We start from the raw sequence: 15,500 nt of genomic DNA, 5'->3' as shown, positions 1-15,500 counted from the left end.
ACAGCCATTTGAACCATCAATTAATTTTCGCCTTATACCCTCCACAGTCTCACAAAAAAGGCTTCATTAAAGGCCATCTGATCCCGACAATCGGTCAATTCGCATTGTCAGTGTTACTTCACCGCAGCAAGATCTTGTACTCATATTCCCTACTAATAATCAGTAACGACTGTCCTCACATCTCAGTATGCTTTGGTAGGAGAGAACGAGTCTATAAGTATGGAGTGACAGCAGCGTCACAATTCTCAGACTCGTCATACTCGCGGAACTACAGCGAGAACGAAGAAAGCCCGTTAGCACTCATGTGACAGAGGGGCCTTCATTTGTGAAGTATGCAACCCGAACATAGACCCGCACTTCCCGTGTTTCTGACCTGCATCTTTCTGAAATGGCTGTCCCTTGCTGGTGGGTTCTATTACTACGTCAAGGCGCGTATCACGAACAGAATTCTTAAGAGATGCTCTGTCCACCAACATGTATTATTTGTCTGTGTGCATTGCAATTTTTGCGGATTAGGTCTTCTGAAACCTTGGAGATACTTGGGAATAACTTGTTTATAGTTTGAACTGCACTGGCATAGTGGCTGTGGTGGATAATAATACTTTGGCTGTGTGGTCTGCGTACTGTAAGACCTTCAGTACACACACCATAAGATTATTTGACTGGTCGCTCTAACGAAGTAGGCGAGTGTCAGCAACATGTCTCGTGGTCTTATTGTGGCGTGTTTATCTTCTGCTGTGAAGGTCAGACGATAGAAATGCCACTTGCACGCTTAGAGTAGCAGATTGACGGTGACCAACTTAAAACAGAACTTGATTAATTTTCACACACATTTATTAAAATAACAACAAGCATAAAAATTACTTAACTTGGTTCTGGATGCTATTTACAGTTGACAATCTGAAGTTCCTTTGGTATTGGTACGTTTATCTTATTCTCATATATATCTCTGATACTTGACAAAAGTGTCTATACATTTATCTTCATGGCTATGTACAGGAATATGGTAATCTTATTAGGCGCAGACTGAAACTTGACTATAGACTGGTACAGACAAATGCGGACTGGTACAGACTGATGCAGACTGGTACAGACTGGTGCAGACAAATGCAGACTGACTAATCGGAGGTCTGTACACTCGTTATAATACCTCGCGCGTTCATGTATCACTGCGCGAGTGTGATCCGCGAGGAGAAAAGGTTCTACGTAAGCAGCAGTCTCATTGGCTGCGTTACATATTAATACGCGGATCGGCGGAAGCAGAATTTGGTTCGTCTCTATGGCCGCACCATCTAGTAGTGCGGAGACGGACGAGCGTTGCGCCTGCGCTGTTGTGCTTAGCGGGGCGCGCTCTAGTGGGAGAGTTGTGTACGCGCTGACTACGCGGAACTATGTACACAACAGGCTGATAATGCAGAGCAGAGGGCTTGGCCAGCTGCAGGGCAAGCTGCGGTACTCACTGGCTAGCTGGCCGTTGCGACCGGGAGAGCCACGAGCCAGCGAGCTGTCGTCTTTGGCCACGCGGCGATCGGGCGGGCTGGCCACTGCAACACACAACACAGCACAACCACGTTATCCAACAATTCTTCTGCACAACCCATCCATCAAATCTGGGTTACGTACATTAAGCACAAAAATGTCAAACTGACGAAGCAGTCAACGTAAAAGTACAAAAATTATGCTGTTGTTGTTGTTGTGTTCTTCAGTCCTGAGACTGGTTTGATGCAGCTCTCCATGCTACTCTATCCTGTGCAAGCTTCTTCATCTCCCAGTACCTACTGCAACCTACATCCTTCTGAACCTGTTTAGTGTATTCATCTCTTGGTCTCCCTCTACGATTTTTACCCTCCACGCTTCCCTCAAATACTAAATTGGTGATCCCTTTATGTCTCAGAACATGTACTACCAACCGATCCCTTCTTCTTGTCAAGTTGTGCCACAAACTTCTCTTCTCCCCAATCCTATTCAATACATCCTCATTAGTTATATGATCTACCCATGTAATCTTCAGCATTCTTCTGTAGCACCACATTTCGAAAGCTTCTATTCTCTTCTTGTCCAAACTAGTTATTGTCCACGTTTCACTACGCTCCATACAAATACTTTCAGAAACGACTTCCTGACACTTAAATCTATACTTGATGTTAACAAATTTCTCTTCTTCAGAAACGCTTTCCTTGCCATTGCCAGTCTACATTTTATATCCTCTCTACTTCGACCAAAAATGGCTCTGAGCACTATGGGACTTTTCATCTATGGTCATCAGTCCCCTATAACTCAGAACTACTAAAACCTAACTAACCTAAGGACGTCACACACATCCATGCCCGAGGCAGGATTCGAACCTGCGACCGTAGCGGTCACGCGGTTCCAGACTGAAGCGCCTAGAACCGCGGGGCCACCTCAGCCGGCTACTTTGACCATCATCAGTTATTTTGCTCCCCAAATAGCAAAACTCCTTTACTACTTTAAGTTTCTCATTTCCTAATCTAATTCCCTCAGCATCACCCGACTTAATTCGACTACATTCCATTATCCTCGTTTTGCTTTTGTTGATGTTCATCTTATACCCTCCTTTCATGACACTGTCCATTCCGTTCAACTGCTCTTCCAAATCCTTTGCTGTCTCTGACAGAATTACAATGTCATCGGCGAACCTCAAAGTTTTTATTTCTTCTCCATGGATTTTAATACCTTCTCCGAATTTTTCTTTTGCTTCCTTTACTGCTTGCTCAATATACAGATTGAATAACATCGGGGAGAGGCTACAACCCTGTCGCACTCCTTTGCCAACCACTGCTTCCCTTTCATGCCCCTCGATTATTATATTTACCATCTGGTTTCTATACAAATTGTAAATAGCCTTTCGCTCCCTGTGTTTTACCCCTGCCACCTTCAGAATTTGAAAGAGTGTATTCCAGTCAACATTGTCAAAAGCTTTCTCTAAGTCTACAAATGTGAGAAACGTAGGTTTGTCTTTCCTTAATCTACCTTCTAAGAAAAGATAAGATAAGATAATATTATGCTAGATATGAATAATGGTGACGAAAATAAACACTGAGTGATTCAGATTGATATAAATGCATAATCACCAAACACAAGGTCGTAAGCGACACACATCTTGTAACCTCACAGCCTTCTTCGTTAATTGGTGCCAGTAGTAGTCCACTCGAAAGGTAGGGGGGACACAGTGCTACGTTACGTTAGTTGTATTCCACGTATCACACTGAGGGGTCTCTGAAATGTGAATAAAGCCAAGGAGTCCTTTTATTTAAAAAAATATAGAGTACTTGAGTTACATAATGTTTCTATTATATTATTAAGTATGAAATAACATAAAATGTCAACTCCTGTAAAGATACAAATATAAATTCTGTTTTTAAACTCCTCATTGTGATTTTGCAAGTTGTAACACACATTTGTATTTATATATCTAACTCCTATCGATACCAATATTAAGCAAAAAGTCGAAAATCTACAACCACCCGCTTTGTTTTCATCAGACGAGGAAAAACCCGCCAGGATTCTTTGTTGAAATTCGTCTTGGTCCTACAGTATGTCGAAAGAAGATGCGTGACCGTTACAGTGGCCTTCACACGTTCACCCTAACCATTCCTTTAACACGGTTTTGTGTGTCTCCTGGCAACGCCTCAGTATTGGCCGGCCAGTGTGGCCGAGCGGTTCTAGGCGCTTCAGTCTGGAACTGCGCGACCGCTACGGTTGCAGGTTCGAATCCTGCCTCGGGCATGGATGTGTGTGATGTCCTTAGGTTAGTTAGGTTTAAGTAGTTCGAAGTTCTAGGGGACTGATGACCTCAGTGCTCAGAGCCATTTGAACCATTTGAACCTCAGTATTGCCGTAGTTCCATAAATTGCTGGGCGCTGAAGCCCTTGCTATCGTGTGCCCAAAAGAACCCTCTACTACTACTACTACTACTACTACATAAACTGCTGCTGTTCTCACTGACGTGGTTTCCGTACCACTAACAACCTTTTGTGCTTCGCAGTCGAATGCTGGCAACAGCACTGCCAACTGTCATGTCTCGTCTTTCGCCATAAGAAGTTTAGTATTATTTTAATGTAAAGGTAAACTCAGTTCACGGGTTCTGGCGGGCCCATAGGTTCCGACCGACCGCCGTGTCATCCTCTGCCAATGACGTCATTCGATGTAGTATGGTGGGCACGGGGTCAGCACACCGCTCTGTTTTCGTAACCTGGAGCCTTACAACTCCTAAAGAAAGTAGCTCTTCAGCTGGTATCAAGAGGATGAGTGCACCTTGTTCCAGTCCTCCCACCTGGGAGTACCGGGAATCGACAAAAGGTCTTCTAAAACGCAGTCCACAGAGGCGTACAGCACCATAGTAATGCTTTGCACATAGTTACTTTTAGAAAATAGAAATGTTGGTAACGACAAAGGACATTAACGTGTTTAGGTATTGTGGAACAGCTATCAAAATATCTAGTTTTTTGAAGAGTTTTCTGCAGATTAATCTAGAACTGACATTGCACGTAATTCTTACAATGTGCCTGTTTACTCTCAAAATACAAACCACTTAAGCCAGGAGCAGCCAAGATTTCGGCACTCAGTCTCGCTTCATGTTTCCACCGCGACGCCACGCGGTGTAAGCGCGAGGAGTTCGGGATAAGGGGAAACTGCGAAGGCACTGCATTTAAATGGCAGTACAGTCACACCGCACACAACTTGATTTTATATTTCACATTTCTCAACAACATCGGATGGCAAAGAAAACAAATTTGCAATATTGTATTGTATGTTAATTGGGGGCCTAGAAACGACAGAGAGGCTCCGTCTCCGCCGCAGCCGCAGTGGTCCACAATCCCACGACGACTACCGCAGTCCACTTCACCTCTCTGCCGCTGCCGCCTCCCCACACCGGACCCAGGGTTATTGTGCGGTTCCGCCCCCGGTGGACAATCCCCCGCCAGGGAACGTCTCACACCAGAGGAGTGTAACCCCTATGTTTACGTGCACATGCATTGGCGTGCTTTTAAATCAAACAACAAACAGTCTCGAAAACAGATGTCAGACTGGCAGTGTCAAACTATCCTTGTAATTCTTTCAAGGCCCTAATAAATTCTTCAAATTTCCCTTTTCTTAAATGCTTGGGGAATGGGACTGTGTTTGTGAGAATGTGTCTCTTCTAAAACGCGATTTTGAAAAATTTGTTTCTCGTCTTGCGGTGTCTCACTGTGGGCGGTTTGCAGTCAAATCGACTTAAAATGCGGGGTATGTAATGCATTCCGAATGTTCTAATTTTCTTTTCTAAATACCTTTTCCCTCCGTAAATTAAAAACATGCGAGTTTTAAATCGCAGCATCGTTCCAGGCATGCCTCTCGGCTTAACCAAAGTATTTTGGAGCAAATTATAGAATTTCTATATTCTTCGTTCAGTTCCACCCGGAAACTGTTTCATTGGCAGTGGAATAATTCCTCAGACTTTATGAATTTTACTACTCTTCCACTAATTTCTTCAGGAGCTGCATGCCTGCAAATTTAGTGCAAAGTGCTTCTTGATACACAGGACAGTGAAGCCTGTCTACCGCTTTTGTAATTTGTTGCTTTATAATTGTCAACTAAACCTTTAAATTCCTTTAATATAACTTCATAGCAAATTCACAATACCCGTCACAGTAAACAGCGCTGAGGTCACGACTCCGTCGAACTGAAGAGAGTTGTGCCAACCGAAAAATGCCACACCGCAATACTAAATGAAATGTCGCTCTGTAGCGGGTGTGTACGGGGAAAGAACCAGCAAAGTCCAGACAAGCCGAGCCGTGGTATGCACGCGGCCACCACACTCGGCCCGCGTGAGATCTGGCACGCCGTGGCCGGCCCTGATTTAAGCTGAATTTCGACAAAAAATGATTCCATAGCTCCTTAGTGAATAGAAATATACAGAGTATTACCGACAAATTGCAGTCTGCCTATCATATCTGACCATACAGTGCTGCTTACAATGGATTTCGAGCTATGCCGTGAAAGAAACAGTTGCATGAAATGAGTTTAGTTTCAAAACATCGCAATGCTTGTATCAAATCACCGAAAAAGACACATATCCTAACAACTTTTCACCGACCGAAAGCCATACTGGTGCACACTAAAGAAAAAAAAAATTCAAATGTGTGTGAAATCTTATGGGACTTAACTGCTAAGGTCATCAGTCCCTAAGCTTACACACTAACTTAACCTAAATTATCCTAAGGACAAACACACACACCCATGCCCGAGGGAGGACTGGAACCTCCGCCGGGACCAGCCGCGCAGTCTATGACTGCAGCGCCTTAGCCGGTCAGAGTGGCCGAGCGGTTCTAGGCGCTACAGTCCGGAGCAGCGCGACCGCTACGGTCGCAGGCTCGAATCCTGCCTCGGGCATGGATGTGTGTGATGTCCTTAGGTTAGTTAGGTTTAAGTAGTTCTAAGTCTAGGGGACTGATGACCTCAAAAGTTATGTCCCATAGTGCTCAGAGCCATTTGATTTTTTTTGCAGCGCCTAAGACCGCTCGGCTAATCCCGCGCGGCTGCACACCACCAACAGTCTTTCAGGTTAAATGGATTGTGATTAATACTTACAAAAAGAGTGAACGGATTGCCTACAATTCATCTTTGCCACCGGATTATTTGTTTCTGAACACTCCTGATGCCAATGAAACCACCGAGTGTACAAACGTAAGCTCACAAGAGCAGTGAACAACCCAGGGGCTGTTTACTCGCACTGCAGCGCGGACTCCACTGCGCTGTGGGGACAGGCGACAACCGCCTCCTTCGAGACACATGCGCTTGTCTAATGACGCAGCAGTTCTAAAAAAAATAGTTCATGTCCAGAATACTAATTACTAGGGCTGCTTTCATCTTCGTAATGCATTACTTTTTGTATAATGTATCTCCCGAAACACTAGGCAGTGACGATAAGTCACTTCGTAGGGTTATATGGGGTTGGAGGCTACCTGTAGAATAGCGTTCTTCGCAACAAACTGGGTAATAATATTTAACCTTCCATCACTGACGGAACCGTGGAATTGCAGTTGTATCATAAATTGAGAGTAAGAATGAGCCTGACTCAGTCTGAGATGAAATGATCTTCTTCAGATTTATTTTAGTGTGATCGTTCTCGAGTATTCTAGCCTCGTCTTGTCGCGTGGAATAGCCGCGCGGTCTCCCGCCTTGCCACGGTTTGCGCGGCTTCTCCCCACCCCCCCTCCCACGTCGGAGGTCGGAGGTTTGAACATCCTTCGGGTGTGGGTGCGTGTGTTGTCCTTAGCGTAAGTTAGATTGAGTAGTGTGTAAGACTAGGGGCCAATGACATCAGCAGTATGGTCCCATAGAGCTTACCACGAATTTCCAAATTTCTATCCTCATCTTGAGATGAACCTGAGGGAAATTAATTTTGACTCCAAATTTATCTTACAACTTCGTTCCTGTGATTTCTTCAAAGAAGGCAAGTTTCAATATATCTAGAAAACCGGAAATAATTCATACTAAAATAAAATAAAAGATCCTTTGAATCCAGTATGAGGCAAATTTGTTCTTTTTCTCAATTTTTGTGGTAATAATCTCCGAAGAAACTTTAGAAGTACATAGTGAAATTAAAGATCCTTTGAATCTAGTACGGCTGGCCATAGTGGCCGAGCGGTTCTAGGCGCTACAGTCTGGAACCGTGCGACCGCTACGGCAGCAGGATCGAATCCTGCCTGGGGCATGGATGTGTGTGATGTCCTTAGGTTAGTTAGGTTTAAGTAGTTCTGAGTTCTAGGGGACTGATGACCTCAGAAGTTAAGTCCCATAGTGCTCAGAGCCATTTGAAGCATTTGTGGTTCTGGGATAGCGGTTTAGTAAATTGATTTTGTGATTTATTTGTGCTTTGTTGGTGTTCGATAAAATTTGTGTTGTTGGAGAAGTATACGTACAACAATATTCTACAAAAGGTGGTATATTCGTAATAAATTCGTAATTTGCAAGCACGGAAGTCCAAAGAAAGGTTCAGTGTTCAGTGCTTACCAGAATACTACCTGACAAATACAGCACTGCTCGGATACTCATTTTGCCAATTTTTTTATTAGGAACGGAAAAATAAAATGAACAGAGTTTGTGGTGTAACTTCGAAAAAATGTATTCGTGAAAACACTTTTGAAATTATGAAACAGTGGTACAAAGAAATATACGTAATGTACAAATCTATAAGTGCAGTGTCTATAACGCCATTTTGTAAACTTCTCAATGGTTCTATAGACCGCTACTGTTTTTTCCTACAACCGTTTGGGCTACTGTGTGTCAGGCATTATCTTAGGTTGTTTCCATTGTAGGAGTGTCTTAACAGTAAAGAATAAATGTATTAAAACTTCACGCACGATGCGACAGTTCTTCAAGCATTTCATTATGACGTCATACTCGCTGAACAATGAAAGGTAAGTGGTTTTCACTCCAACAGCCATTGCTGCCTAACAGATGGCGAACAGTTGGAACGCCGAAATATCGAGTCAAGTTGATTTTACGATCCGGCAGCAAACCCGAAGAGATTTTCAAGACTTATTACGCCGGGAAAGCCTACGTAATCGCACGTGTACCAAGTTTGGCTGACAACGGTACGGTGGAAGTGGAGATGTGGAACTCACACACACACACACACACACACACACACACACACACACACACACACACACAGACACGCGTGCGCGCGCATACACTCAAGCAATCAGAACCATACTCACATACTGTATATACATACATCTATATTCACCGGGTGATCAAAAAGTCAGTATAAATTTGAAAACTTAATAAACCACGGAGTAATGTAGATAGAGAGGTAAAAATTGACACACATGCATGGAATGACATGGGGTTTTATTAGAACCAAGAAAAACAACAACAAAGTATTGGTAGACGCGTGAAAGATCTCTTGCGCACGTCGTTTGGTGATGATCGTGTGCTCAGCCGCCACTTTCGTCATGCTTGGCCTCCCAGGTCACCAGACCTCAGTCCGTGCGATTATTGGCTTTGGGGTTACCTGAAGTCGCAAGTGTATCGTGATCGACCGACATCTCTAGGGATGCTGAAAGACAACATCCGACGCCAATGCCTCACCATAACTCCGGACATGCTTTACAGTGCTGTTCACACCATTAATCCTCGGCTACAGCTATTGTTGAGGAATGATGGTGGACATGTTGCGCATTTCCTGTAAAGAACATCATCTTTGCTTAGTCTTAGTTTGTTATGCTAATTATTGCTATTCTGATCAGATGAAGCGCCATCTGTCGGACATTTTTTGAACGTTTGTATTTTTTGGTTCTAATAAAACCCCGTGTGATTCCAATCATGTGTGTCAATTTGTACCTCTCTATCTACATTATTCCGTGATTTATTCAGTTTTCAAATTTATACTGACTTTTTGATCACCCGGTATAATAAGCATGCGTGTCATGAGAGGCCGTTCTATTTAGGAGGTGGACTACATGGACTACATGTGGCTCTTTGACATTTTGTGGCGGCCCGGAGGTTTCCGCGGCGTGGCGGCCGTGCGCGGCGCGCCGGCCACGAGACGTGTGGCGGCCAGCCAGGCGGAGACCGCAATTTTGGCCACCGGCCGCAGCGACCGCACGCTGCACGCCGCCCAGAGCGAACCGAACGGAAGCCGCCATCAGCGTAATGAGACCGCACGGCCGCCGTAATTGGATTGGCCCGGGGCGCGGCTGACACCTCGCGCCGCCGCCCCCTTAGTCAATTAATGGACACACATGTCACACGCCACGCCACGCCACGCCGAACGTGTCTTCAGTCGCGCGGCCGACGCCTCGCTCGTCATCGAGCGCGTTAGTAGAGTGGCGACTCGCACCCGTGACCCCGTACCTGGCCGAGTGATCAGCTGCTATGCTTGTCTCGTTGACGTTTGCCTCTTGCCTTAAATAGCCCATGATTATAATTAAAACGCGGTTACTCACTGAAGTCCATTGTAGGCTGTAATTACCTCATGGCCGCGAAACTTGGTAGAAAGACTAAAGCGCTAATGTGGAACCGATTTACGCTGGAAAAGAATTACACTACTGGCCATTAAAATTGCAACACGACGAAGATGACGTGCTACAGACGCGAAATTTAACCGACAGGAAGAAGATGCTGTGATATGCAAATGATTAGCTTTTCAGATCATTCGCACAAGGTTGACGCAGGTGGTGACACCTACATGCCGACATGAGGAAAGTTTCCAACCGATTTCTCAAACACAAACATCAGTTGACCGGCGTTGCCTGGTGAAATGTTGTTGTGATGCCTCGTGTAAGGAGGAGAAATGAGTACCATCACGTTTCCGACTTTGGTAAAGGTCGCATTGTAGCCTATCGCGATTGCGGTTTATCTTATCGTGACATTGCTGCTCGCGTTGGTCGAGATCCAATGACTGTTAGCAGAATATCGAATCGGTGGGTTCAGGAGGGTAATACGAATTGCCGTACTGAATCCCAACGGCCTCGTATCACTAGCAGTCGACATGACAGGCATCTTTTCCGCTTGGCTGTAACGAATCGTGCAGCCACGCCTCGATCCCCGAGCCAACAGATAGGGACGTTTGCAAGACAACAACCATCTGCACGAACAGTTCGACGACGTTTGCAGCACCATGGACTATCAGCTCGGAGACCCTGGACGCGTTTACCCTTGACGCTGCATCACAGACAGGAGCGCTTGCGATGGTGTACTCAACGACGAACCTGGGTGCACGAATGGCAAAACGTCATTTTTTCGGATGAATCCAGGTTCTGTTCACAGCATCATGATGGTTGCATCTGTGTTTGGCGACATCGAGGTGAACGCATTTTTGGAAGCGTGTATTCGTCATCACCATACTGGCGTATCGCCCAGCATGATGGTATGGGGTGCCATTGGTTACACATCTCGGTCACCTCTTGCTCGCATTGACAGCACTTTGAACAGTGGACGATAGATTTCAGATGTGTTTCGACCCGTGGCTCTACCCTTCATTCGATCCCTGCGAAACCCTACATTTCAGCAGGATAATGCACGACTGCATGTTGCAGGTCCTGTACGGGCCTTTGTGGATACAGAAAATGTTCGACTGCTGCCCTGGCTAGAACATTCTCCAGATCTCTCACCAATCGAAAACGTCTGGTCAATGGTGGCCGAGCAACTGGCTCGTCACAATACGCCAGTCACTAATCTTTATGAACTGTGGTATCATGTTGAAGCTGCATGGGCAGCTGTACGTGTACACGTCATCCAAGCTCTGTCTGACTCAATGCCCAAGCGTAATAAGGCCGTTATTACGGCCAGAGGTGGTTGTTCTGGGTACTGATTTCTCAGGAGCTATGCGCCCAAATTGCGTGAAACTGTAATCACATGTCATGTCTAGTATAATATATTTGTCCGATGAATACCCGTTTATCATCTCCTTGTCTTCTTGGTGTAGCAATTTTAATAGCCAGTAGTGTAGATTAAGACATTTTCTCTTTAGGTAGCAATTGTTTGTGTAAACGCCTAGTGATGAGTAATAAATGCTCGAAAAGCATCGGAATGTGTTAAATTAAACACAAAATAAATAAATGTGACTGGTAGCAGAAACATACAACAAATTGTTCCACATAGTCATCGTTCCTAACTTAGTCAACTTGCTTTGGTAGTTAAAAAGGACGTGTTACAAAGGTCGAGTACCTTCTCATAATACACATTTTTATAGTCAGCACTAAACGAAGCTTGAGATGGTGTAAAGATTGATTTGGAATGATGAATGACGGTATACCTCGTAGCAATCCGATGCAAGGATTTGGATTTGGCGAATTCCTGGACAACGTTACCTGTCATAATGTGTTATGCCAGTACTGAAGTACGATGGAGATGTTACTGTATGGGAAGTTTTTCGTGATAAATGCGGGGTCCATTTGTTGCCCTTAAGAAAACGCCGAGTGTCGAAGGTTATGAACACATTTTGCAGTTTTGTGTACTGCATACAGTAGAGGGATAATTTGGAAAAGACGATTGTTTGTATCAGCATGAGAATTCTCCTGTCATAAAGCAGAATCTGTGAGTCAGTTGTTTGTGGACAATAGCATTCCTGAAGCGGAGTGGCCTGTGGATAGTCCCTACCTTACCCCAGTGGATCACCTGTAAGAAAACTGACTTGGCTCCAGACCCCAGCTTTCGACATCACTACTTTCCCTGGTTTTGGCTGTTAAGGAAGAATAGTACGCTGTTCCTCCACAGACACAGAGACACCTCACTGAAAGTGTCCCCAGCAGAGCTCAAGCCATGATAAAGGCAAAGGGTGGACGCGTGTAATATTATGGTCACTAGTAGGTGTGTGGGTATTTTTGATCAGGCAGTGTAGAAAACGTTGTGGGGAAGACGAGCCAAAGACTGAGTCTTATTGGCAAAACACTCAGAAGGAGCAACAAAAAACAAAGACCGTCCGAACAGGCCGTGTAGGTCCAACGGCACCGACCTACCACCGCGTCATCCTCAGGCATCACCGAATACTAGTATGGAGAGGCATGTAGCCAGCACACTGCTCTCCCGGCCGTTGCCAGTTTTCGGACTTGGTGCCGTTAATTCTCAAGCAAGTAACTCCTCAATTGGCCTCACAAGGGCTGAGTGCACGCCGTGTGGCAGCAGCACTCGCCAGATCGGACGGTGACCCATCCAAGTGCTAGACAAACAGTGCTTAACTTCGGTGATGTGACGGGACTGCTGAGCAGTATGGGATCCATACCAGACAGGATTAACGGATGACTTCAAAAATGTTCAAATGTATGTGAAATCTTATGTGACTTAACTGCTAAAGTCATCAGTCCCTAAGCTTACACACTACTTAACCTAGATTATCCTAAGGACAAACACACACACCCATGCCCGAGGGAGGATTCGAACCTCCGACGGGAACAGCCGCACACTCCACGACTGCAGCGCCCTAGACCGCTCGGCTAATCCCGCGCGGCGACGGAGGACATCGTTAAAATTCAAAGAGGGGAAACAAGTTTTGTATTATCGAGTAACAAGGGATGCAGTGTCACGGATATGATAGTTGAGTTGGAGTGGCAATCATTAGAACAGGTCTTTTTCGTTGCGCCAAAATCTTTTCACGAAATTTCAAACACAAACTTTCTCCTCTGAAAACGAGAAAAAAAGAAAAAAGTTGACTGCCTCCCAGATAGGGAGAAATGACCATCGCAATAAAATAAGAGAAATCAGAGCTCGCACGGAAAGATTTACGAGTTCGTTTTTCCCAGGTGCTGTTCTAGAGTGGAATGGTAGAAAAATAGTCTGAAAGTAGTTGTCTGACTCCTCTGTCAAGCTCTTACAAGCGACTTGCAGTGCAGTCATTGCAGATGTTGATATACTTGTAGATGTAGATGTACGTGTAGATGTAGATGAAAATGTTTTGATAGTACGATTATGTTCCTGAGCACGTAGGCCTTCATGATATTTAATTTTTACAAGTTGACCACGCCATGTATTCAATGCTGAGAAAGAAACAAACTGCGCTTTGTGCTACTAAAATTTTTATTTCGAATTGATTTTCGGCTTATTGGGACATCGTCAGGAAACAGCTGCATAGCATCCATAAGAGACACTAGTGTGTTGCGCCGGCCGCGGTGGCCGTGCAGTTCTGGCGCTGCAGTCCGGAACCGCGAGGCTGCTACGGTCGCAGGTTCGAATCCTGCCTCGGGCGTGGGTGTGTGTGTGATGTCCTTAGGTTAGTTAGGTTTAAGTAGTTCTAAGTTCTAGGGGACTTATGACCTAAGATGTTGAGTCCCATAGTGCTCAGAGCCATTTGAACCACTAGTGTGTTGCAAACAAAACCTTAGCAACACAGATACCATCAACAATCACACTTTCGTCATGGCATTAGATGAGCACAATATTACAATATGCAAGTAGTATGAATGTTACACTACAGGTTGCAAGGAAAAATCTGAATAAGGTTTAGTGATAATTCTATTGCCGTAAAAGTTTGTGAAGATCAGTGTGGTCGTCAGGATTGGGATCTGGAAGTATATGGCTGATTGAAAGAATCATGTGAAGATCAAGAATGGGTATGCGTTCAGCTGCAACTAACCATTTAGAACGAGGTGGGGGTTTTAGCTGAATGCTTATTTACCTCATGTGCGCCTAAAATGTTAAGCTTTTTTCCCCATGTCTGTTTTTGTTCCAAAGCATATGCTGACCTCTTTTAATGGTGTGTGCGCATGTATGTATATATGTGTATGTGCGTGCGTGTTTTGTGTGTGTGTGTGTGTGTGTGTGTGTGTGTGTGTGTGTGTGTGTGTGTGCGCGCGCGCGCGCGCGTGTACTTTTGAACAGCGCTCAGACCTCCATATAGCTCCCATCTTTTTGTTCCGCATGCAGAACTTCCACTATGTGACTGCACGGACAAAATACTGGTCATCCAGATATGACGCTAAGATCATATAACACCCACGAACTCTAGCCTTAATAATGGCCTCAGTTCTGCAAGGAAAATAGTAAACAAATTTCTTCAGATATGCCATCTCCATCTGAAACCATTCATTGATGTTTAGATACAGTAGAGTTTCAAAGAAGAACAAATGCGGGTCGATTTGCGAAACAGAGGGGATTCAAAGCCAGACTCAGAGCTTCGAAAGGCTTACGAACAAATAATGGAGAAAGAGTAGGTATCATTCCTCCGCAAGGTACGAACAACACCCTCAAAACATGAGGGGTCTACCTCCATCCTCAACTACTACTTTTACGCACTGCACATCTACATCTACATAGTCACTCCGCAAGCCACCGTACGGTGCGTGGCGGAGGGTACCCTGTACCACTACTGCTCATTTCCTTTCCTGTTCAACTCGCAAAAAGAGCGAGGGAAAAACGACTGTCTATATGTCTCCGTATGAACCGTAATTTTTCATGTTTTATCTCCGTAGCCCTTATGTCCAATGTATGTTGGCGCCAGTAGAATCATTTGGCAGTCAGCTTCAACAGCCGGTTTTGTAGTTTTCTCTGTAGTGTTCCTCGGAAAGAATGTCGTCGTCCCTCCACGAGTTCCCATTTGAGTTCCCGAAGCACCCCCGTAACATTTACGTGTTGCTCGAACCTACCGGTAACAAATTTAGGAGCCCACCTACGAATTTCTTCGATGTCTTCCTTCAGTCCAACCTGCTACGGAGAATAGGTCGCACCAGCGTCCTACATGCGGTTTCCTTTACAGGTGAACCAGTCTTTCCTAAAATTTTCCCAATAAACCGAAGTCGACCATTCGTCTTCCCTACCACTGTTCTCACATGTTAGTTCCATTTCATATATCTTTGCAACGTTACGCCCAGATAATTAAACGACTTAAATGTGTCAAGCAAGGCACTCGTAATATTGTATCCGTACATTACGGGTTTGTTCTTCCTACTCATCCTCATTAACTTACCACGTTGCGCCGGCGGTGGACTCGACACCTTAGGTCATTTGAAAAGGCAAACCTGCGACTCGTTGGACCATGCTACACACCTTCAGAGACC

At 44.9% G+C, this 15,500-nt stretch overlaps 1 protein-coding gene across 1 annotated transcript in view; it reads right to left on the bottom strand.

Moving 5' to 3' along the window:
• LOC126482026 (dual specificity calcium/calmodulin-dependent 3',5'-cyclic nucleotide phosphodiesterase 1-like) overlaps window positions 1-15,500 on the bottom strand; it is a 671,133-nt gene that overhangs the window by 548,433 nt on the left and 107,200 nt on the right. Inside the window, exon 3 of the mRNA XM_050105997.1 lies at window positions 1,461-1,544. Within this exon, the coding sequence (XP_049961954.1) occupies window positions 1,461-1,544 (84 nt within the window). The remainder of the gene's footprint in view (window positions 1-1,460; window positions 1,545-15,500) is intronic.

This window comes from Schistocerca serialis, chromosome 5 (assembly GCF_023864345.2).
Source record: "Schistocerca serialis cubense isolate TAMUIC-IGC-003099 chromosome 5, iqSchSeri2.2, whole genome shotgun sequence".
NCBI classification, from domain to species: domain Eukaryota; kingdom Metazoa; phylum Arthropoda; class Insecta; order Orthoptera; family Acrididae; genus Schistocerca; species Schistocerca serialis.
Note: the sequence above shows the minus strand (reverse complement) of the source record. Positions and strands in the feature narration are given on the sequence as shown.